Source organism: Bacillus rossius (assembly GCF_032445375.1).
Source record: "Bacillus rossius redtenbacheri isolate Brsri chromosome 9 unlocalized genomic scaffold, Brsri_v3 Brsri_v3_scf9_1, whole genome shotgun sequence".
Taxonomy (NCBI): Eukaryota; Metazoa; Arthropoda; class Insecta; order Phasmatodea; family Bacillidae; genus Bacillus; species Bacillus rossius.
This window is the reverse complement of record NW_026962012.1, coordinates 17,898,673-17,922,514: the sequence shown is the minus strand read 5'-3', so window position 1 is coordinate 17,922,514 and position 23,842 is coordinate 17,898,673. Positions and strand designations below refer to the sequence as shown.

Here is a 23,842-nt window from a genome sequence, read left to right as displayed (position 1 = left end):
TCTCACTTAATTATTTTACCATTATTGATCAGCTCAGCTATTATATCTATAAATGGTTTGAGAATACCATATTACTATCATATCAAAAGTGGCAAATTAAATAACTTTAGTAAATAGAGGAGTGTTAAAAAATATAATACTTACCGTTACATTCCAAAGCCTTTCCCCAGGAAAAAAAATCATTAGCGTGTTTGAAAAAAATTAAATTTCTAGTGGTTATGTATCATGCAAATCTTCACACATGTCAATTTCTCTTTGTTTTTTTTTTTTTTAATATCCAAAACAATATAAATTTGGGCTTAAACATTTTTTTGTAAATGTTGGTTTGCATGTCACGTTATAATGTGTATGGTCAATGTATGTAAATTATGAGTATATGCTTTTGTTAAGGGTGCATGTCGATGGTAATTTAATGTATATGAAATTATTTTTTTAAATTTTTAAATTAAAGGCATTAATGTAAAGAAGTTGTAAATGTTTTGTATAATTTTAAGCTGCATCACTGCAATCCAGAAGTGGTCCGAAAATTTGAAATTCGGTGTTTGTTTTATTGTGGATGGTATTTTAGCGAAACATTTCCTAATAAATAGCAGATATTTCGATAGGCATTTATGAAAACGTACCCAACAACAGCCGAATTTCGCATGCAGTATTTTTGAATGTCAATCGTTCTGTAAATATATGTTGGAATTAAGTGAACGAATGATTCGTATTCTGGGAAAGTCAACAGCATATACATGTGTATTAACTTTATGTTCGTTACTAGAAAACGGAGAGGGCAGATGGTTTTAAAATTCATCTGTCATAAAATTTCCAATTTGAGTTCTTGAATAAACATGAACTTGCCCGAGTGCAAGAATGATACATTTTTAGGAGCGATCCGTGTACGAGCAACCATTCGATGTTCAAATGTTGCGACTTCTTGAAAGTCCATGGTTAGTATTGTGTGTAGAGTAGGGAGACCTAAGATGCACATAAAGTTCTGCCATTCCCGATTACACCCGAACAATTCACCTTCGGCCAACTTCGGGATTAGTTTTATTTTTGCGCAGGAAAAACGAATTCAAATATTAAAAGTGATCGGTTAGGTTAGCTACATTAAAACACTTTAAAACACTATGGACGGTTCGTTAGGTTAGTATAGCTACATTAAAAAAAAAGGCTGTCTGTAAAGTCGGTTTACGGACGATAGTTTAACGTGACAACGTCATAACAAAACATTGATGAAATGATTGCATACTTTTATGAATACAATTGAATCATTTTTTATTGAATTATCACTATTTTGTATGGATACAAAGAAGGAGTGAAATGAAATCTACAATTTAATTGATAAATTTACTTTTATTAGCACTCATTAATTCAAATATGTTTATTATTTTAACTATAACTTTTATACATGTTTGCTATTTAACTTCTTCCAATCTGTGTTATTCTGTTGAGGATAGGACGATGATAGGAAAAGTAGGAAACGAGTGGGAGTGTTTCAAGTTTAACGTGCCTCGAAAAAGTCAAATCGATGGTTGTTCCAATCGAGTGGAAGAAAAACAGATGCGGCGCAAGCGTACAATGAGCGTAACGGGACACATCGTAACGGGATAAGGTGCGTTACGGGACACTTTTTCGTGCGTGCAGCAGGCGTTCATCGATTGATTAGACGTGGTCGCGTCAATGAACCCGAGGTCGGCCGAAGGTGTGTTCGGGCAGGTGTGTGACGGGGAGACCGGCGCGGCGCGCTCACCCAGGATGCGACCCTCGTTGTGGATCTCCAGCTGCCACACGCCGAAGGGCTGCTCGCCCCACGTGTGCACGGACATGAAGGGCCACGCCTGGAAGCCGGCGCGCGACATGTCGTGCGGGCGACGCGCCAGCAGGGTGGACCTGGTGCCGGCGGGCGAGGTCAGGTGGATCTGCAGGTCCCCGCGGCGCGACGATACCAGCGTCACCTTCGCCTGGGCCAGTCACCGCGCGCTCCTTGGTCTCTGCTGCAGTCATGGCTCGTGGCAAGTCTGACTAGAGACACTAGTGATATTGTCTCTTGGTTCAACGACCGCCATGTTGTGAACCATCATTAGAGTTGCATTGTTCAACCAGGCTACGCTTGTTTTTTTTTTTTTTTTTCCAAGGAAAGTTTGAAACTGAAATAAAACTGGTTATTCGTAAGAAATTGGTTCATTCGTGTTATATGTTTTCTGAAAGATATTCTAATGGGTGTTTTGTACATGTACAAATCTAGGATATGTAAATTTTTTTTTTCATTGATACCAAAATACTGTTGAAAACGTTCTCGTGTTTTAGGTGGGCCACCTTGGAAACGTTGTTGAATTTTTTTTTAATTATTGGAACAAAAATTATTGCAGAAAGTTGTATTAAGCAATGTAGTTAAGCCCGAATATTTCTAAAGCAATATATATTTTGTGATATAAAGGTACATTTGTTAATAAATAATAATTTTATGCATGGCTTACAACGGTTTGGAAATGTAGGATTATTTTTTAAGTTAAAATTTGGTGCGAGTTTTCCATTCTGTAATAATTTGGATTTATTTATTTTAGTTTATCATGGAAATAAAGTTGTAATGATCTGACTACGGGTTTAAAGGACAAAGTGTCGGCCAGAGCGCTGCCATCACACATGGCATCCCAGCAAGACCATGTGGAGTCATCTCGAGTCAGGCAGTCGTCAGAACATTACAGGCAGGAAACATGTTCGTTATATGACCAGAAGCCAGAATTGTGCAAGCGGATCATCAGATTATCTTATATAGAAATGCCGCTCACTCTAAAAGTCTTAAAAATAAATGTGTTAAATATTTGTCAGTTTTGTGGGATAAAACAAAAAAATTCAATCCCAACTCAGCATCATCTGGGAAGAAATTGTTTAGGCTATTTTTACAATTAAACATAAGGAAGTTACAAAAATCGATTTATATCTTAGATGAAAATTATAAAAGACTATTACTACATAAAACACAGACTTCTTAAAACAGAAAAAAGGATCTAGATGTGTACATAATGTAGTTAATGAACATTGTGAAATAATGAACATTGTGAAATAATGAACATTGTGAAATCAGCGTAAAATAATAACCTGTTTAAATGCATTAGTTCAAGCTCGCCTCCTGCCATTCTGTACAAATAAAATTGTTTGAAACCAGATGGAAAAAAAATTACCCACAGGAAATCTGGTTTTCATGACTCCAAAAGGCTCAATGAATTCCCAAACCTTTGTCAAATGGTTTGAACACTTTGCAAAATACAAGACTACTAGACTTGTTCTCTTAATTTTATGGACCAACATCACCCCTTATAAAAGTAAAGTTATTGCTGCAGAAGCATAAGCTAAAAACCTTACATTATTCGTCCACCAATAAAAAACACGAATTGTCCAATACATCTTCTCAGAAAAAAAAAACACCCTGAAGGTATTGCTCGTACATGTTTTATCAAGATTCAAAACAATATGAGTTCTTTAGATACCTATCACTTATTTTTACTATGTCTACAATGTGTGTCATACCTAGAAAATGAGTTTCATTAATATTGTTCTTGTTAATTAATCTTTAAAGTAATTATTTATACTTTAAATTCCATACTTGATTTAATTAAAGAAAAATTTATGAGGTATTGATTTGTGGTGTATAACATTGGTTTTAATTCTAAATGTCGAATACAAGTAAGGGCCACCAACTCATATTGGGCCACATTTGGTAACCATGTTCTGAAAGTGGCCTATTTGCTGGTCTTTATATTTTGAATATTTACTCGGCTGTGAGGTCTGCAGTACAGAATGAACCCCAGTTCATAAAAATATAATAAATAACATTAAATCATAAAATAAAAAAAAAATAAAAAAAATAATTTAAAGCTAGTTATGGCTACCTTTGAGTTATTTACCTTAAGGTTTGTTAGATTTTTATGTTTTCACTCTACGTGTGGGACTGTTTCAGCCCAGAGCTTCGTTCAGAAGTCTTTTATTGAAACATCAGTCCCATTAATTACAAAATAATTTATTTTATACAAATATTTTAAATGTTTGAGTGTCACTAGAGAGCAAATAAAATTTGAGTGAAATTATAATTACCTGAACGTGTTCTAAGAAGTTCACGCCGGCACATTCTTTAACATTTAGCTGCAAAATTACTTGGCTCTTGGCAGGAATCAACCTGAGATATGAACATGTAGAATTTTATTAGGTCACATGAAACAAGGCTGGTCCTAAATAAATAACCAAACAATATGCCCTTAATAATAACAACATAGAAGTATGTAGTGATTTACACTATCAAAGCTTTTATATTTTGTGAAAGTAAAATCTTTATTTAAGTTCATACTAGGTATATAACAAATTTTGAATCTGGAGTCAACTCAACAGGACAGTTACCTAAATACTCTGAACAATATTAAAAGTAAAAAATTCACAAGGATTAGTTCAATTTGGTGGAGAATATAGAGACAAGGGAAAATAGGAACATAAAATTACTTAAAAAGTATATTGATATACCCGCATTTTTACCTGTATTTGTACGAAAACCACACTTAGAAAAATATTTCAATGCATATTCTTATTTGTTAATTTGTGATAATTATTTGCAAGACGTTTATTTAGTACTTATAATACTAATTTGGACGTATTGACCCCTCAAGAGTATCCAAACAGTTAAGATATAAATTAAAGAGGAATAAAATCAAATACTACAGACGTATTTAAAAGTGTACCCTTCACTATATTCATAATCACCAAATAAATATGTTTTATGTCTGCCAAAATGACATGTAAATCATCAGAAACAAGCCGTTAAAACTCACTTCTCTGAGTGTGGAGCAGAAACCTCGCACTTCTGCTGATCAGGAACCCGCTTCCACGTCCGCGCCAGCTTCACCATTCCGTAGGCGTCCATCAAGCCGTAGCCAAAGGAATGACTTACTGCGGAATACATTAATCACAACATCTTATAAAAGTCATAGGATCTCTAGAGTGAAAGTTTTAAATTTAACTCAAAATTAATTTCTGATACAATAACCAATGAAAGTGCTAGTAAGGTGAAAATTAGTATTCTAATAAATGTAACTACTTTAGGCACTTCAATCAGTAAAAATGTTATAGAGTAATAGATATACATTATGGAGTATAGACAATTAACACATTTTCAGGAAGCTGATGTACGAGGGTTATTTTTTTCAACCTCCGATCGGCTGTAATAAAAAAACGGGAATGAATTGGGAAATTATTTTAATGTCAAAAGAAACGTACATCTTTACTCTATTTTTCCACACAATCACCGTGCAGATTGAGGCATTTGTCGTACCGATGCACCAGCTTTCCAATACCCTCTGCATAAAATGATGCCTCCTGCCTATTCAGCCACGTTTTAACAGTGCCCTGCAGTGTGATTACAGTTTCATTTCTCCATGGCATGCCCATTAATAGATACCCTAATCGCTCGTACACGAATCGACACGTCTCGTAGTGTTTACCCCCTTCCACCAACCATGTGGAGCGGCCAACTCACACCTCAGTTGAAGCTTGGTTATGGGAATGTCAACATGGCTGCAACAATAAACTGTACGGCGAAATGCGAGCTGCGTGGAGTCATCCGTTTCTTACAGGCAGAAGGGCACACTGCAGCAGAAATCCATCGCTGAATGAGTGTTGTGTACGGTGAAAATTTTATGAGCGATGGCGTTGTGCGAGAGTGGTGTCGGAAATTCCGCGAAGGCCGTATTGATGTTCATGATGAAGGTGGCCAAGGAAGGAAGTCGGTAGCAACAGATGAAACAGTTCAGAGAGTTGATGCAGTTGTTCGTGAGAGACGTCGATTCACGATTTCAGAACTGTCTGAACAATTTCCGCTCATTTCAAGGTCAGCCCTATACGCCATTGTTAGAGACAATCTCAGATACAGGAAAATCTGTGCCCGATGGGTACCCAAGATGTTGACTGACATCAACAAGGAGCGGCGAATGGCATCAGCCTTGTCGTTTATGCTGCGTTACGCAGACGATGGTGAACACTTTTTGACTCAAATTGTGACAGGTGATGAAACATGGATTCATTTCGATAATGAAGAAACAAAACTTCAATCACAACAGTGGATGCACACCTATTCTCCAAACAAGCCGAAAAAGTTCAAACGGACATTCAGCACCAAGAAACAGATGGCTACAGTGTTCTGGGATCACCAAGGTGTGCTACTGGTTGATTTCATGGAGCCAGGGACAACAATCAATGCTGCTGCATACTGCGCGACACTACGACGGCTAAGACAGTCGATACGCAACACGCGGAGAGCAATGCTGACATCTGGTGTTGTCTTGCTTCATGACAACGCCCGACCGCATAGTGCCGCCGTAACACAACTCCTTGCAAGATTTCGATGGGAAGTGTTTGATCACCCTCCTTACAGTCCGGATTTGGCACCGAGTGACTATCACCTTTTCCCCACGTTGAAAAAGTGGCTTGGAGGACGACGCTTCAACACCAATGATGAACTACAGAGCACTGTTAAAGCGTGGCTGAATAGGCAGGAGGCATCATTTTATGCAGAGGGTATTGGAAAGCTGGTGCATCAGTACGACAAATGCCTCAATCTGCACGGTGATTATGTGGAAAAATAAATAAAAGATGTACGTTTCTTTGACATTAAAATAATTTCCCAATTCATTCCCTTTTTTTTATTACAGCCGATCGGAGGTTGAAAAAAAATAACCCTCGTATTTTAAATAAATATTTGAGGTGTTTAAAATAAAACCAAATTTATTTGGTGAAAATATCAAGTCTAGCTTGGTTATTTTCCCCAAAAAGTAATACTAATAAATTTGCATTTTAATTATTTTTATAGAGAATTTTTTTTTAAATTGAGAACCCTTTATTAAAAATTTAAGAATTTATCATATGAGACCCAAGGGAAGTGAAGTCTCTGCACCTGATGTCAATTTGGGAAAGCATGGCCAGACAATACCTCAGACATACACGGCTGTAGAGCTTCTTACATTTTTTTATTGAAACACAAACAAGATTTTATTATTGATGGATAACCAAACTTGTAAAAATAGGAAACTATTTTAGATGTGATAGGTGACAGCCAACAGGTGTAATAAAACAATATGAAGGGGTAAAGTAAATTGTTAATTCGTTTTTAAAAACTATTGACACATTTAATGTATTGTAAGAATATTGAGGACCTTTTTATGTCTCTATGCAAGCAAAATTGTTTATTCCTGCAGATTTTAGCAAGTAATTAAAAGAGTTAAAATGGATATAAATTATAACAAAAAATTTTGAATTCTAAATCATAAACCGACACATAAAATTTCAAGATTCAATACTGGACTCAAAGCCAAATCATAATTTTTATTCCAACAAAAATGATGGGGTTTGCATGCCGACAAAATATATGCAGGCGAAGTGAAGTACCAGCCTGACAGCGCTGTGCCGAGCCACATTGGCTGTAGATGCTATAACACCAGCCATCGTGGCATCTAGAGTCATACCGGCCGGCTGTAGACACTATAACACCAGCCATCGTGGCGTCTAGAGTCATACAGGACGGCTGTAAATGCTATAACACCAACCATCGTGGCATCTAGAGTCATACGGGCCGGCTGTAGACACTATAACACCAGCCATCGTGGCGTCTAGAGTCATACAGGCCGGCTGTAGACGCTATAACACCAGCCATCGTGGCGTCTAGAGTCAAACAGGCTGGCTGTAGACACTATAACACCAGCCATCGTGGCATCTAGAGTCATACATGCCGGCTGTAGACGCTATATCACCAGCCATCGTGGCGTCTAGAGTCATACGGGCCGGCTGTAAATGCTATAACACCAGCCATCGTGGCATCTAGAGTCATACAGGCCAGTTGTAGACTCTATAACACCAGCCATCGTGGCGTCTAGTCATACGGGCCGGCTGTAGACTCTATAACACCAGCCATCGTAGCGTCTAGAGTCATACGGGCCGGCTGTAGACGCTATAACACCAGCCATCGTGGCATCTAGAGTCATACGAGCCGGCTGTAGACGCTATAACACCAGCCATTGTGGCATCTAGAGTCATATGGGCCGGCTGTAGACGCTATAACACCAGCCATTGTGGCATCTAGAGTCATACGGGCCGGCTGTAGAGGCTATAACACCAGCCATCGTGGCGTCTAGAGTCATACAAGCCGGCTGTAGACACTATAACACCAGCCATCGTGGCATCTAGAGTCATACAGGCCGGCTGTAGACGCTATAACACCAGCCATCGTGGCGTCTAGTCATAGAGGCCGGCTGTAAACGCTATAACACCAGCCATCGTGGCATCTAGAGTCATACAGGCCAGCTGTAGACTCTATAACACCAGCCATCGTGGCGTCTAGAGTCATACGGGCCGGCTGTAGACGCTATAACACCAGCCATCGTGGCATCTAGTCATACGGGCCGGCTGTAGACGCTATAACACCAGCCATCGTGGCATCTAGAGTCATACGGGCCGGCTGTAGACGCTATAACACCAGCCATCGTGGCATCTAGAGTCATACGGGCCGGCTGTAGACGCTATAACACCAGCCATCGTGGAATCTAGAGTCATACGGGCCGGCTGTAGACGCAATAACACCAGCCATCGTGGCATATAGAGTCATACAGGCCGGCTGTAAACGCTATAACACCAGCCATCGTGACATCTAAGAGTCATACGTGCTGCGTCCGTTATGTTTCAAATGCCGGGCGCAAAAGATACATGTATTGCATTGACCTTAAAATCATTCATCAATTGTATTATCATCAAACATTGTGACACTTAAATAATATAATGAAATACAAATGAACTTCATGCATAAAAGATTTGTTTTTTAAATGTAACCAAGATTATTTTACAGATAATTTAAAAAAAATTCATTACATTTCTGCACTTTTTTCCGTATCAATTTTTGCGTTATTTTATCTAATGTCAGGAAGATATTACCAAAAATGCTCAAAGAACACCAAATATTATCGACATATCTTGTTTTAGTAATTTTTAAATCCTAATTAATCTAAAAATTTGAACAAAGTATGATATGAGTAGATAAATAAATGTCAAAAGGAAACACAGAAAAAACATTTGTTAGTAGCTCCATCAAGGAATAAGTTAAACCGACAATAAATGCTTGCGAATCATAAACTATCTTGAAAGTCGAACATAGTCTGAGGCATTATATTTTTTGTTCTAAAAACTAAGTTGTTAGCGTGTTCGTTGGTGTCCAAAACATCACTCAAGAGGGACGCAGGCTAGGAAAGAGTTGTAGAAGAGTCTGTGAGAGATCAAAATAGAATTGTGGCCCATACCATTGACCTGCCACTCTGGGGTAATGGTGACTAGGAAAGGGGTTAGGGAAAGGGTTGTGGAGGGGTGTGGGAGAGATGAAAAAACCTTTTGACCGACACCATTGACCTGCCAGTCAGGGGTGATGAAGACTAGGCAAGGGGTTGTATAACGGCGTGGGAGAGATGCACGAACCGTTGCGGCCGACACCATTGACCTGCCAGTCGGGGGTGATGGAGGCTAGGGAAGGGGTTGCAGAACGACGTGGGAGAGATGCACGAACCGTTGCGGCCGACACCGTTGACCTGCCAGTCGGGGGTGATGGAGGCTAGGGAAGGGGTTGCAGAACGACGTGGGAGAGATGCACGAACCGTTGCGGCCGACACCATTGACCTGCCAGTCGGGGGTGATGGAGGCTAGGGAAGGGGTTGCAGAACGACGTGGGAGAGATGCACGAACCGTTGCGGCCGACACCATTGACCTGCCAGTCGGGGGTGATGGAGGCTAGGGAAGGGGTTGCAGAACGACGTGGGAGAGATGCACGAACCGTTGCGGCCGACACCGTTGACCTGCCAGTCGGGGGTGATGGAGGCTAGGGAAGGGGTTGCAGAACGACGTGGGAGAGATGCACGAACCGTTGCGGCCGACACCGTTGACCTGCCAGTCGGGCGCGTGCAGGCTGCGCGGCTGGGCGGTGCGCACCACGATGTGCTGCATGTCTCGCCACGTGAGCTCGCTGTTGGCCTGCAGCGCCAGCGCGCAGATTCCTGCAGCCAGTGGTGCCGAGGCGGAGGTGCCCGTGTGGCTGCTGGTGCACTGGTGGTGCAGGTCGGTGGTCACCACCTGGCGCACACCATCACTGCATTTGCCATGCTGCATTCTTCAACAAACAACAGCGTTGGTGCTACTGGATTTTGTTACGTCAAAGATCCATGTGGTGGTCGCTTTTTTAATGACATCTTAATATATATATAAATCCAGTGTCCTGATGTTTGTTTCCAGTGAACTCTTCACCAAGTCAACCGATTTCGATGAAAATTGGCATTTATGCGTAATTTGTTTTCTAACTTGAGGGATAGGATAGTTTTTATTTTCGTTTAGTGGTATTAATACTTTATAATTAATAATAAACTGATTATCAATGTCGATTGGTGTTTAAGCCCGGGAAACAGTGGGTACTTCGTCTCCATGACAACGTTGCATGCTCGAGAGTCGGGAAACCATCGGTGCTATTCGTTTTTTCTTCGGTACATTACAAAGCATTGTATTAATTTTTTTGTCAGAATTAATTAATTTTAATTTTATTTCATTTATTATAACTGTAAATAAGAGATTTGGTCTCATAACCCCCCTCCCACCCCAAATTAATACAACCATGCGAAGCCGGGTCGGGCAGCTAGTATTATATATTTTGTAACAAAAGTTTTATTTCTCATTTACTGCAGGCAAACGAATTATTGCAATATTCGTTATAATATGAGACACTTTTTTGAAAATTTAAAATGTTAGCAGTCAAACTATCAATGTAAAGTTATGTTTTTTCTGGACTAAATTGAGGAAACCATGAACACGTCATATTAATTGCAGAGCTGCCATGACAATAAATAGACAGTTTTTGTTTTCTGCCTTAAGAATATACTGAAAAAACTTTCGGTTATCGCCTTAGTTAGGACAAGAGCCTCCAAACTTATAGTCAGGAACTGAACACCATCATACAATTGAGATTGGAAAATAATATTAAAATATATCATGCTAGCTTTTATCTCAACCATTGAATAGACAATCTATGTGTTGACTGACCTGTTACCAATGATTTAAACAGGTTTGCTCTCTTAAGACATTGAAAACGGATGTTTTTTTGTTCTTAGCTGGTTAATATGAATACGAAACATGAAATAAATTTTTCTACAGAAAGCTATGAGTAGAAAATAGGATACAATTATTTTTATATAAATGCAAATACTTTAATAAATATGACACCTACAGCCTTTTTAAGTTAAGTAATTACAGGTACCATATCATGCTACCTTCAAGTATTTAGTCTATTGCCGATACCATCCAGTTGGTCACTGCTGACTGCAGGCGGGATATACAAACACACAATCCCACTTAGGTATTACGATGCCGTTTCTTTGAGGGGCATCATTATGTGTAATTTGATTACAGATGCATACTGATCACTAGATTTATTAAAGTCAGTCTTTCAATATAGTGATGTTTTCATTTTATCTTTCAAAAAGAAGGAAGGACCTACTTATTTATTTAAACACCTTAATAACGATACATAATAAAAACCACATGACACATAATAACTAATATAATGTTCGCAGGCTTTCACGGCCATTGTCTGAAGTAGCTTGGCTTCTGGGTTGTAGCCGTGGCCTTGGCGAATAATTCACCGATGTTTTGGTCGACATTGCACCATTCGACCAATTCCACACCATATTCAACATCCGACAATACAAGAAAATATACATTCCAGAATCAGTAGAAGTATTAAAACACCCAGCAAACATTAATAGATAAGATGGCTACAAATTAAGCAAAATATGGAACACACTCTTTAGAAATCCTCAAAACGTAGCTCCAAATCCAACATCAGACAGATCGTCCCTAATTGGCAAAACAGCTCAGCCAACCAGAAGAAAGGAAGGCTCTGATTAGCCCACAGCTGCAGCCAATCAGGAAGCACCTTCCGCTCAGGCGAGAGTATATAAAGGCAGAATAACTGGTAAGAACCTCAGTAGGTAACTGCTCCCTGATGATGGCGACTGCAATGCCGAGTGAAACGTCGGTGAATTATTCGCCAAGGCCACGGCTACAACCCAGAAGCCGAGCTACTTCATAATAACTAATAGATGGTATTCAGACATGGCTATTTCCCTCTTCTTCAAAGTTTGTGGTTGAAATCTATCTAGGTCATCAAACATTTAGAGGGACTGGAGAATTCTAGGGCATCCCTCTGACCTATGTTAAGCATACCTGCTTCTGGCCCGCAGAGCCACTGCTGTAGGTGGTGGCCAGAGTGGAGCTGCAGGCCTCGGAGTACCACGGCACCTGCCCTGCCTCCGTGGCGCTGCTGATGGACAGTGTCCAGATGCTGTTGGTGTAGCCGTCGCAGTTGCAGTTGTCGTGGTCTCGGCCGCCGTTGCCCGAAGCCCACACGAAGATGGAGCCCTTGCCGGCTCGGCCCTGCGCCACAGCACCGCACACGCTGTTGCAGCTTCTGACTGACTGACTGACGAGTCGCACGAAGCAACGCAGGAGCTACTTCCTCCAAGGCAATGAGGATGCGGTGAGTTAGAGAAGAACAATGCACGAGGTGATCACTGTTGTCTGAGACCCTGGCGACAAGGATACCAGGACGCCCCATGGATTTCCATTAGTTTCCCCTTCACCTCCCCTGTATATTTTCTTGTTCGCACTTAGCTCATCTCCATCCCGTCTCTTAGGGTGATTATCGGTTATGCGCGGCTTTCACGCCCAGAAGCTTAAAAGAGGCTGGAAGAAATGGTTCCATCTTCAGAATTGTTCGTCTCAAAGAAGTGATGCAGTTTTCAGGTTCAGCAGCACGTGCATTGAGGTTAGTCGTGGCAAGTTTTAATTCCTATCCTCTTAGTTTTGACTTGGTGTGTGGAGATCATACCACGTAATTTTTTCACTTGTATTTATTATTTATTTTTTTATCTTCAATCGCGTTTATTCTTTAACATTCAATAATTTGGACAGTTTAGAGAATTTTACTTTACAGTCAAGTACCCTGTTCTACGAAGAGAATAAAAAGTATTTTAATGACATTTAAAAAGGACTTCTTAATAAGGTCATATAATTAAGATACATTAAAACTATTTGGCGTAAGATCACAACGTAATTTGGCAGGCATTTTGAGTATGCACGCGTAATGAACTGGAAAATTTAGATACAATTTAAAGCCTGGCATTTAGATCTGTGCTATTTTGTTTGAGTATGGATCATTTTAAGGAATATTTATGGTATATTTTTTTTTGTAATTTTTTAGGATAAATTCTTTGAAATCTCTTGCACACAATTATTGCAATTTCTAATTTAGATTTACAATTCATTTTCTGGCAACAACTTACTCATATTTATGTAAATATTGGCTAGTAAATTCCTTTTTAGCCAATTATGTAAATGTGGCATGTAACATGCGTATTAGTCATTCATAATTATATTAAAGTGGAAGAGCATTTATATAATAATTTTAACTGCTACTTCCTACTAATCCTCCTCTAATGATATTTTCTTGCTCTGGTATTTTTTTATTTTTATTTAATGAGAATTATTTTTATCCACAGCCCATCGTTAATGAGGGCTAGGCTAGTAAATTACAGTGCTTTAGACTATTGTAGTGAAATTTAATTTCTGTTGGTGCAACACGTAACAGATGCTGCTTCCAGCGGGGTGTGGGGATTGTGGTCAGTGACTCGTAGTTCGGGTAGTGACGGCACGCTACTAGTGGGCATTAATTGCTTAAACAAGCTTGTGACATTGGGCTCAGCTTCACTATAGTGTCTAATTAAGTTAGATTAACATATTATAGTGGCGCAAAGTGCGGGCAACAAGGCGAGTCATGCCAAAACTTTGCTTTTAGTTCGCTGTTTAAGTCGGTATATGGCGGCCATACCTTGAGATGTAAAATTAATATTTCGGTAAATGTGTTTTTTTTTTCCTTAAATTGTTTCTTTTGGCCAGCTACCTTCAAATTTGCTTTGGTTGAAACGTCTGTAAGATCTGCAAGTTACGACATGTCAAGTATGCCATGATTATCCTCCACATGGTGCTCTAGGAGGCCTTTAAAGTAATATGATAAGGCTTTTTTTCCTTGTTTGATAGTTGGCTAACATCCCCGTTCATAGCTTTTATGGACTCACGTTACCGATTTTGTTGTGTCATGATATTCATTTTGATATTTCTTGGTATTAAGTACCCTCGCGGGCCAATGTTTTGCGGGCATTACCTTGGGCTCCTTCGACCGTTGTGTAATCATTACTGTTAAATTTGTAACCTTGCATGTTAAATTACACCTTTTTATATAGAAACATTTACTTTAGTTTCTGAACATAATGTGCCTGAGGAGTGAGCTTTATTTTGCACTATTTACGGCAGGGGCGCAACAACTAAATTTCCAAAAAAAAGGGGGGGGCAATATACCTTTTTATAAAGAATCATCGATCCCCCTTATTGAAGCGGGGAGTCGGGGGTCCTCCCCCGGGAATATTTGTATTTCAAGGTGGAAAATGGTGATATTTAAGCAGTTTTGTTATCTAAAAATTGATTACACAGCACTTTCTTTGCCCCCGTTTGCTCCCACTTCAAGGTTTCAGAGGGGGGGGCAAAATACCCTTCCCCCCCCTGTTGTTGCGCCCCTGATTTACGGGCATAACGTAAAGTCATGCTGTAATTTGAGTGCTTTCTATTTTTTGCTTAATGTTGCTTGGTGTTTTTAAAGCTTATTTTAAACCAAGTTAATAATTTCTGAATATTGATTTCTGATCCTCCAGTAATTTTTCATGGTTACACCAGCCTTCCTCTTTGCTCCTATTCTAGCATAGGGCTATGTTTTGAGGGTGTTCTTTTTGCTCCTGTTGTGCTCCTAGCGGGACTTGCAAGGTTTTGGGATCCAGGTTCGAGCCCAAGACAGTGCGAAACGTTCGGAATTAAAGCCAACAAATGGAGAATACTTCATAGACTTATCGATTGTCAGTCCAAATTAGCTGATGCACACCCTCTCGAGAGTATTCCAACTACAGGAACTATAGGAACAAGTGAATTGATGCAACACAGATACAATTATACTCATTACTTTTGAACAGTGGGTGCAGTGCTATGGCAGGAAAACCAAGATTATAACTGCATTTTTATGACTATGAAATTAGTGTACGCTAATGCTTCATTCACTTCACCTGTTTCATTTAGCTCATGCAAGGATTTTAAAATGTAACGTTTGCAGAGTAAAATAACAAGTGTCACCGCACTTAACGTTATTATTTCTTCCTGCGTTTCCTAAAATACTTCCTTTCAGGAACAGCAGTACGGCAAAATTATCCACGCACATTTTGCTTTAAAGGCACCGTGCACGTGTCTGAAAATGAACTGGTGGCGCTGCGCAGTGTTCTTCAAACGAACAACTGGCAGGACTGACGCGAACCTCAGATCTCCGGGACGCGAAGTAGGCTGACAAACTCTTTCTATAATTATGTGTAATGCTGAAACTACATGCGATTCCCACTGATTATGTGTATTATCGTTACTGAGAATAGTTTATTTATAAGGGGGAAAAAAATATGTATATTGGTTGTCATGTGAATGCCATTAAATTAAAGAGAGGCGACTATTCTGTAATAAAAGCAGAAGGAATACGGCCAATGATTTTGTACTATTCCACCTTACCTAGTAACTCATGGAATAAGTAATAAATCTCCCTGCGTTTATACATCACTAGTAGTATAGAAAGGTATGTCCGAGCGCTGGTACCATTGCGTGGTCGTGGTTGTAGTTGTGGTTGTGGTTGTGGTTGTGGTTGTGGTTGTGGTGGTGGTGGTGGTGGTGGTGGTGGTGGTGGTGGCGGTGGCGGGGTCAATGTCCGATCGACCGACCTCTGACGTCACGAAGACCATTTCCGGTATCACATTTAATCAAAATTCATCAAAAATGACTCAAAATCTCCCTAAATTATTAGAAATTTCCCTATTTAGAGCGAAAATTTCTCGTTTTGAGAGAAATTTTCCCATTTTTATTCCAGAAAAAAAAAATGAAATTTCCTCAAAAAGGCTTAAATTCCCAATGGGCAAGCCTCCAATAAGCTTCTAGAAGGGATTTTTGACCTTGACCTTTAACTTTGACCGTAAACTTGAAATATTTAATTTTCAACCGAAAAATTCCGAAACAATATTTTTTTTTATGATTGGTTATCGAACTCATCTCAGTCCTCGGTTCGATTCCCGGCGAGAGTAAACATGTAATTTATAAATAAAAAAGTTTAAAATTCTTAATTATAATTTAAATAAAATTTTAACAAAAAATTTGTTTACATCACACCCGAATTCTTGGATTCTATAAACTTTGCACTTTTCGTTACACCCGCCATCTTGAAAATCCATAATATTTATGCTAGCAAAGCAGGAAAAATTTTTAAAATTCATAAAAAATAATTAATATTTTAATACAATTTTATTTTTAATATGCTCTTACGACATTAAGATTCGGTTCAAACCCGACGAGGTCATTCTATAAAAATGGTGATAGATTCTCTCTTCACGAAATCCACCGAAAGACTACCTCCCACCACTAATGTCAAGGTAGATATTATGTCAGCCAGTATGACGTCATGACAGCCATATTGTTTTCGCCTAATGGAGGTCGCCATCTTGGATCCGACATTATTTTTGGTCCGATAAAGTGCATTGCCGCTATATTAGTTTAATTTTTCTCGCTAGAGTACAGGAATAATTTATTACTGTGGCGTCCACCATTTTGACATTTGGTGTCCACCATTTTGGAAATTCATGATTATTTAAGCCAGACATTCTGAAAAATATATATTAAAATATGGTGAAAAATCTTAAAAGCAGCTTAGGATCCTAGTCTACCAGCCTCCAGTAAGCGGATATAGCTGCAATCTTGGAAATTCGTAACAAATAACCTACAAATTTGGAAAATATTCTAAAAGTCATAAAAAATTTAAGATTGACTCGATAGAATACTGTCCTTTGTTCGATTCTCGACCAATGATAAGAGTCACTGAAGCCCAAAATTAAATTAAATTATGTTTCCCATTACCTTAGGTGGAGTTTTATTAATCTTTCTCCCTACGAAAAGCGACTCTATAAAATATACCTGTCTGACGAAATAAATACGTTGTTGATGTACCTACCACGGAAGTCTAAATCTTCGATGCTCGGGATAACTTCCAACCAGGACTTAAACTGGCGTGGTTCCACTAGCAGAAGAGAGGTTAATGACTACAGTGCTGGCTGCAGAGAAAACCACGATGGACGTCGTTTTGCCCTCGATGGAGACTTCAATGGCTGGTGATTCGTCAACAACTATCGAGTATCGATATCGTTACCGTGAAAAGATTTTCTCAAACAACAGTACGACACGAGAAGAGAGAATGCGCTAAGTATCTTTCTTGTAAAATGTTAAGCTGTAAAATGTGTCGCAAGCAATTTACAAGAAATGATGCGTTGAAAAGACGCTTGAACACGTGCAATGGTCCTGCTGCGCGGCAGAAAGTAAAGGTTAAGCTACAACAGCAATTGATTGATTGATTAGCTTTAAGAGTACACCGAGAATTGGTACAACTGCAGCAACATCAGTATCCGGTTCGGGACTGAAATGATCGTCTTCGTCGACGGGTCGTTACCACAACGCCGAAATACCATAACGCCGAATGTCAAAATTGACGACAACGCCGACAACTAGAAAACTGCTGTGTACCACAACGCCGAAATAACAACTGAATGATTTTGTGTGTGTTTCTTAAATGCACCTTAATGCCGAAATACCACAATCAAACCTAACCTTACTTAACCTAACCTAACCTAACTTAACCTAGCCTATCCTAGCCTAACCTAGCCTAGCTTAACCTAATCCAGCCTAACCTAATCTAGCCTAACCTAGTCTAACCTAACCTAGTCTAACCTAACCTAGTCTAACCTAACCTAGTCTAACCTAACCTAGTTCAGCCTAACCTAACCTTTATGGCAGTCCTGCAATGACATTTTTCGGTGTTAGTGTATTTCGGCGTTGTGGTAATCCGGCGTTGTGGTACACAGCAGTTTTCTAGCTGTCGGCGTTGTGGTCAATTTGGCATTTCGGCGTTGTGGTATTTCGGCGTTGTGGTGTGTCCCCTTCGTCGACTAGACATCCTTGCGGCTATATGTCGTTTGCATTTGCCCATGGTGCACGAAGACATGAACGGAGTAAATGCATGAAGAATCCATCTCGCATGAAGTTTAGCTGCAGTGGGTGTCATGTTTGGTTTAAACGTATTGACAGTTTGCGACGGCATGCGAAAAAATGTTAAGGTAAAGTCCTTGTGCATACTGATGAAATACCTGCAGACATTTCGTCTCCTCGCTATAGATTGGAGACTCGTATGCGTACAAGCACAAAAACAGATATTCAGCAACCGAATGCGTAGAGGCATAGACATGACTCAGACTTTTCTGGGTGCATTACAGGTAAAATATAACAGATTCCAAATGGCGAAATCTGCATTTCGTTGAATGCTGAAAGACTACTGTTATCTAATTTGTTCTTTTCTTGACGATATCATGCAGAAAATTATCAATCAGCTTACTGATGAAGTAGCTACATACGGACCTTTAAAATATAGATTGTGGTGGGACTGTGTATATAGAAAACCATATCCGTTCGAGGACAAAGTGAAGAAGTGTGCATTCAAGACAGTGAATACTCCCATTTACAATTCCAACGATGTGAAGCAGTGTGTTAGACGCAGTATTGAGAAACACTGTCGGGAATTAAAAGACTACGTAGACAAATGATTTGGCTGGTCTCCGTCTTCAGTAAACCTATTGGAGATAATAATTTGTGAGTTAAAGCCAATGTAGAACTAATTGTTTATAAGATGGTTACTTTAGTAAGTGTTCCTGTAGAGAATAGAAATTATGTAATAAATTGTATTTCTTATTAATTTTTCAGAAACTGCCACTTTTGTGGGGTTTTGTTTGCATTGACCAAATATACAACCAATGACGGATATCCATCGACTAAATTATTAAATTAATAAGTCCTTTTTTGTTCATTTATGGGATTATTCTCGATTTTTAGTTTAATTACTACAAATTTTCAAGATCACGGTCAATATTTCATCATCAGCCTACTAGAGGCTGGTAGTAGAGGAATTTAAGAGTATTTGTAACCTATAATTAATTGATCAAGTATCGAACCGAGGAAGGATATTGATCGTAACAATCAGTATATTAATATGTGATTTTTCCGACTACTTTTGGAATTTTTCCAGAATTTATAGCTATATAATTACGAATTTCCAAGATCATGTTCATATTAAAATATGGCGGACGACATGGTAATAATAAATTATTACTGCACTCTAGCGTGTAAAAAGTAAACTAATATGACGGCAGTGCACTCTAGTAAACAAAAAAAGGCGGCTTTCAGCAGACGAAAACAAGATGGCAGAATGAAATACTAACTGGTTAATATCTATCTTGTCATTAGTGTTTTTCTCTGTCCAGAAATTGAACCAAAGACCGAGATGGATTAAGTAACTAAACATTTGATATAAACATTTTTTTATACATTTGGCAAATTTTTCGGAATTATTTGTTTAAAACATAAAGAATTTAAAGTTTATGGTCAAAGTTAAGGCCATGACATCAGTGGCATAGGGCAGCTTGGTTTAAGGAGATTTAAGCCGCTTTTACAATTTTTTTTTGTTTTCTAAAGCAAATATATTTTGAGCCATTATAATTTTTAAATATTTTAATTTTTGTGGAATAAAACGGGAAATGTTCTCTCAAAACGGGAACTTTTCCTTAGAAATAGGGAAAATTCTAGTAATTTTGATGCATTAAGAGACATTTTTTGAGGAATTTTGTGGAATTTTGACACAAAAATGGCGGAAGTGACGTCAGAGGTTCGCCGGTACCATGCCCCATAAACTGGAACCTGCACCAGAATGCCCATTTGTATACTAATGTTCTTAAACATACTTCCAAACAATTACGGAGTATTTAAATTTTTATTCTTTCCATATTTATTTAGAAACACGTATATTTTACAAAAGAAAACTATTTTACTTCCTCATAAAGTACGTGTAGTGTGTGGCTAACTGACCCGCGTGACGCCCTCGATGAAGGCGCGCGTGGCCAGCTCGCCCGGCCCGTCCACCGTCTTGCCGTCGTCGTCCGGCCCCCAGGACGCGCTGTAGATGTCGATGTGCTGCGGCTTGTGGCTCAGCGAGCGAGCCTCCACCACGTCCGTCACGTCTCCGTCCAGCATGCGCACCCCTGCGGGCAGCACGCGCAGCTCACTGGGGAGTTTCCCCTGGCCGACCGCCTGCTGCTTGCCCCCTCCCTCTTGCTGGCACCCTCCCTCTCGCTTGTCCCCTCCCTCTTGCTTGCCCCCTACCTGTCGATTGCACCCTCCCTGTCGCTTGCCCCCTCCCTGTCGCTTGCCCCCTCCCTGTTGATCGCACCCTCCCTGTCGCTTGCCCCCTCCCTCTTGCTTGCACCCTCCCTGTCGCTTGCCCTCTCCCTCTTGCTTGCCCCCTCCCTGTCGCTTGCCCCCTCCCTCTTGCTAGCCCCCTCCCTGTTGATCGCACCCTCCCTGTCGCTTGCCCCCTCCCTCTTGCTTGCACCCTCCCTGTCGCTTGCCCTCTCCCTCTTGCTTGCCCCCTCCCTGTCGCTTGCCCCCTCCCTCTTGCTTGCCCCCTCCCTCTTGCTAGCCCCCTCCATGTTGATCGCACCCTCCCTGTCGCTTGCCCTCTCCCTCTTGCTTGCCCCCTCCCTGTCGCTTGCCCCCTCCCTCTCGCTTGTCCCCTCCCTCTTGCTTGCCCCCTACCTGTCGATTGCACCCTCCCTGTCGCTTGCCCCCTCCCTCTTGCTTGCCCCCTCCCTGTTGATCGCACCCTCCCTATCGCTTGCCCCCTCCCTGTTGATCGCACCCTCCCTAACGCTTGCCCCCTCCCTGTCGCTTAATCCCTCCATGTCGCTTGCCCCCTCCATCTTGCTTGCCCCCTCCCTGTTGATCGCACCCTCCCTCTTGCTTGCACCATCCCTGTTGCCTGCACCGTCCCAGTTGCTTTAACCGTCCCTGTTGCTTGCGCTCTCCCATTTACCTCGTGGTGCAAAAACCGAACATACATGAGGCTGACCAAATGTGCAACCCGTTTCTCTCCTTTCAATTCTTGTTGGGGAATATTCAACTGTTTAGTGAACAGGAATATTTTAAGAGCATATACATAACATATTGCCTTTGTCACCCACTTTGCTTGATCCAGAGACCCTGGGATCATGTAACTAAAGTCCTAGGTACAGGAGTGAGAGTTATAATAATTGTTTGTGGTCTTTCGGATGTAGTCAAAATTTTTCAGTCGTTCTTCTAGAAAGCCTTGAACGGGACTTTTTTCATCCAGCATTGTTGCATATGACTTCTTACCATGTGAAGCCCACAGACTTTGGATATTCCAAAAAAATATGGATGACAGGACCACTTGATGGTATGTAACCACACTCCTCAAATACTCCTCACAATATTAGTTCATGGGTGTGATGTTGGCAAGCCAAACACAACAATGTTCGTCCGAATTCCCTTTCAATTATGGTACATGCCCCTTGGATCAGTACTATATTAGATTCTGTATTATCAAAAGATATACCGGGAAATGTCAAATAACTCTACGACATCACCTTTCCGAATCTGCCGTTTCACACTTGCTTTATCCGTGTTTCTCTATTTCTCTTTACCCAGATCTTGGTAGGTATTCTTTGTACATCTTTTTGAATACGAGCACAGATAATCTTGTCCATCTTTTCACACGGATATTTGCTTACCTCTAAACATTCTGTAGTTTAGTACTGGTATATTTAGCAGTATCCTAAAAGGTTTCTTTCATTTCCTTGTGATGGTAAATAAAAACTAAAATTACTTGTTCCATTGAAGGGAGGCAAGCTAACTAAATACTCACCACTAGACACATTTTACAGCGGCCAAATACCACTTTTGGTTCCCATTTTAAAGTTCAGTTTCCTGCTAAATATGAAAGAAATACATGCAAATCTTATTAGTTAAAGCACTTCAATATTAGAAATTTCACTAGTTTGAGAGAAAAGAGATCAATATATATATTATCCACTCTTCTTGAAATTTGGCATGTACATCTTTTACATCACTAAGACTCGGGGGGTAAGAAAGTCATACGAAAATCACATCATTGGAAAAATGAAGCACTTTAATGGGTATAAAAGATGGTACAGGTAATGGGTCTCGTGTGGGTGAACTTAAGTAGCTCCCTTCCACCCACACCGGCGCAGATTAGCTCGTTTATGGTTGTAGCAAGTGAACTGACCTCCTTCTTTCGAACTCCATAGTTGCACCATGTTATTATTTTGGTGTGGGATCCGTTAGCTGAACCACGAGGGTGGCTTGCACTGTATAAGTTAGCCTTCCTTGTGTTATTTGGCTTTTAATATATTTTTGGGCACGCCCTGTATAAAGTGAGGTATGGTCTTTATTATTTTGAGAGCGTAGCTACATACTGCACTTTGAATGTTCCTTTGCTGTTCTGTTTTGTCTCTTAACGGCCTATCTTTGGATATGCTCAGCCACTGTTTGCATAAGCGAGTTCACAAGTTTTCTGCGAAAAGATTTGAATTTTTGTGCCATTGCCTTTATTGTAGTTTTCTTACGTAACTTGAGTCTACAAAGTTTAGTCTTAATCCTTGTAGTGCTACGAGGTGTATTTTGCATTCTTTTGAGGGAATATATGCATTGTTTTTTCACGTTTCTTGTATTTTAAATATTTAGCTATATGTTGTTGAGTTGCAGGTTAGGCGCCGTCGTGTTTCAGTATTCGCCATGGGTTAACAGTGGTCAAATTTTGCGAATGCTACAACACTGGCAAAATTTACACGAACCCTGCTTGAATATAGTTTGTTTATTAATTTTGTGTAAAGACTAACATAAGTTTTGGTTACTTGTTATTGACGTGACAACGTCTAATAAATCGATGAACGCCGGCTGCACGCACGAAAAAATGTCCCGTTACGCACATTGTCCCGTTATGCTGTGTCCCGTTACGCTCATTGTGCGCTTGCGCCGCATCTATCTCTCTTCCACTCGGTTGGAACAACCATCGATTTGACTTTTTCGAGGCACATCATCCTTGAAACACTCCCATTCGTTTCCTACTTTTCCTATCATCGTCCTATCCTTAACAGAATAACACAGATTGGAAGAAGTTAAATAGCAAACATGTATAAAAGTTATAGTTAAAATAAACTCTTCGTTAAAGTAATAAACATATTTGAATTTTTGAGTGCAAATATAAGTAAATTTATCAATTAAATTGTAGATTTCATTTCACTCCGTCTTTGTATCCATACGAAATAGTGATAATTCAATAAAAATGATTCAATTTTATTCATAAAAGTATGCAATCATTTCATCAATGTTTTGTTATGACGTTTTCACGTTAAACTATCGTCCGTAAACCGACTTTACAGAAAACCAATTTTTTTATTCATGTAACAACAACCTGAAAGTAACATTATTTTACTTTATACGAAAAAAAAAAAAAACAGTACATATTGAAAGAAAATTAAACTTTAAGACCAAATTAATTTTTTTGGAACCATTGCAGTAAGTAAATTTTATTTATTAGTAATACATTACTTGAAAAAAAAAGGGGGTTTTCTGTAAAGTCGGTTTACGGACGATAATTTTACGTGATAACGTCATAAGAATACATGATGAAAAAATTGCATTCTTTTTAATTTTCAAATATTATTTACAGTTTTTGCAAATTGAATTTAAATAA

The 23,842-nt window shown here is 39.7% G+C and overlaps 1 protein-coding gene across 1 annotated transcript in view; it reads right to left on the bottom strand.

The window, feature by feature from the left end:
- Positions 1-23,842, bottom strand: part of LOC134542735 (furin-like protease 1) — a 574,833-nt gene that overhangs the window by 70,931 nt on the left and 480,060 nt on the right. Inside the window, exons 11-16 of the mRNA XM_063387231.1 lie at positions 20,140-20,312; positions 12,274-12,483; positions 9,927-10,134; positions 4,809-4,926; positions 4,084-4,165; positions 1,742-1,952 (exon numbers count right to left, since the gene is read on the bottom strand). Of these exons, the coding sequence (XP_063243301.1) occupies positions 1,742-1,952; positions 4,084-4,165; positions 4,809-4,926; positions 9,927-10,134; positions 12,274-12,483; positions 20,140-20,312 (1,002 nt within the window). The remainder of the gene's footprint in view (positions 1-1,741; positions 1,953-4,083; positions 4,166-4,808; positions 4,927-9,926; positions 10,135-12,273; positions 12,484-20,139; positions 20,313-23,842) is intronic.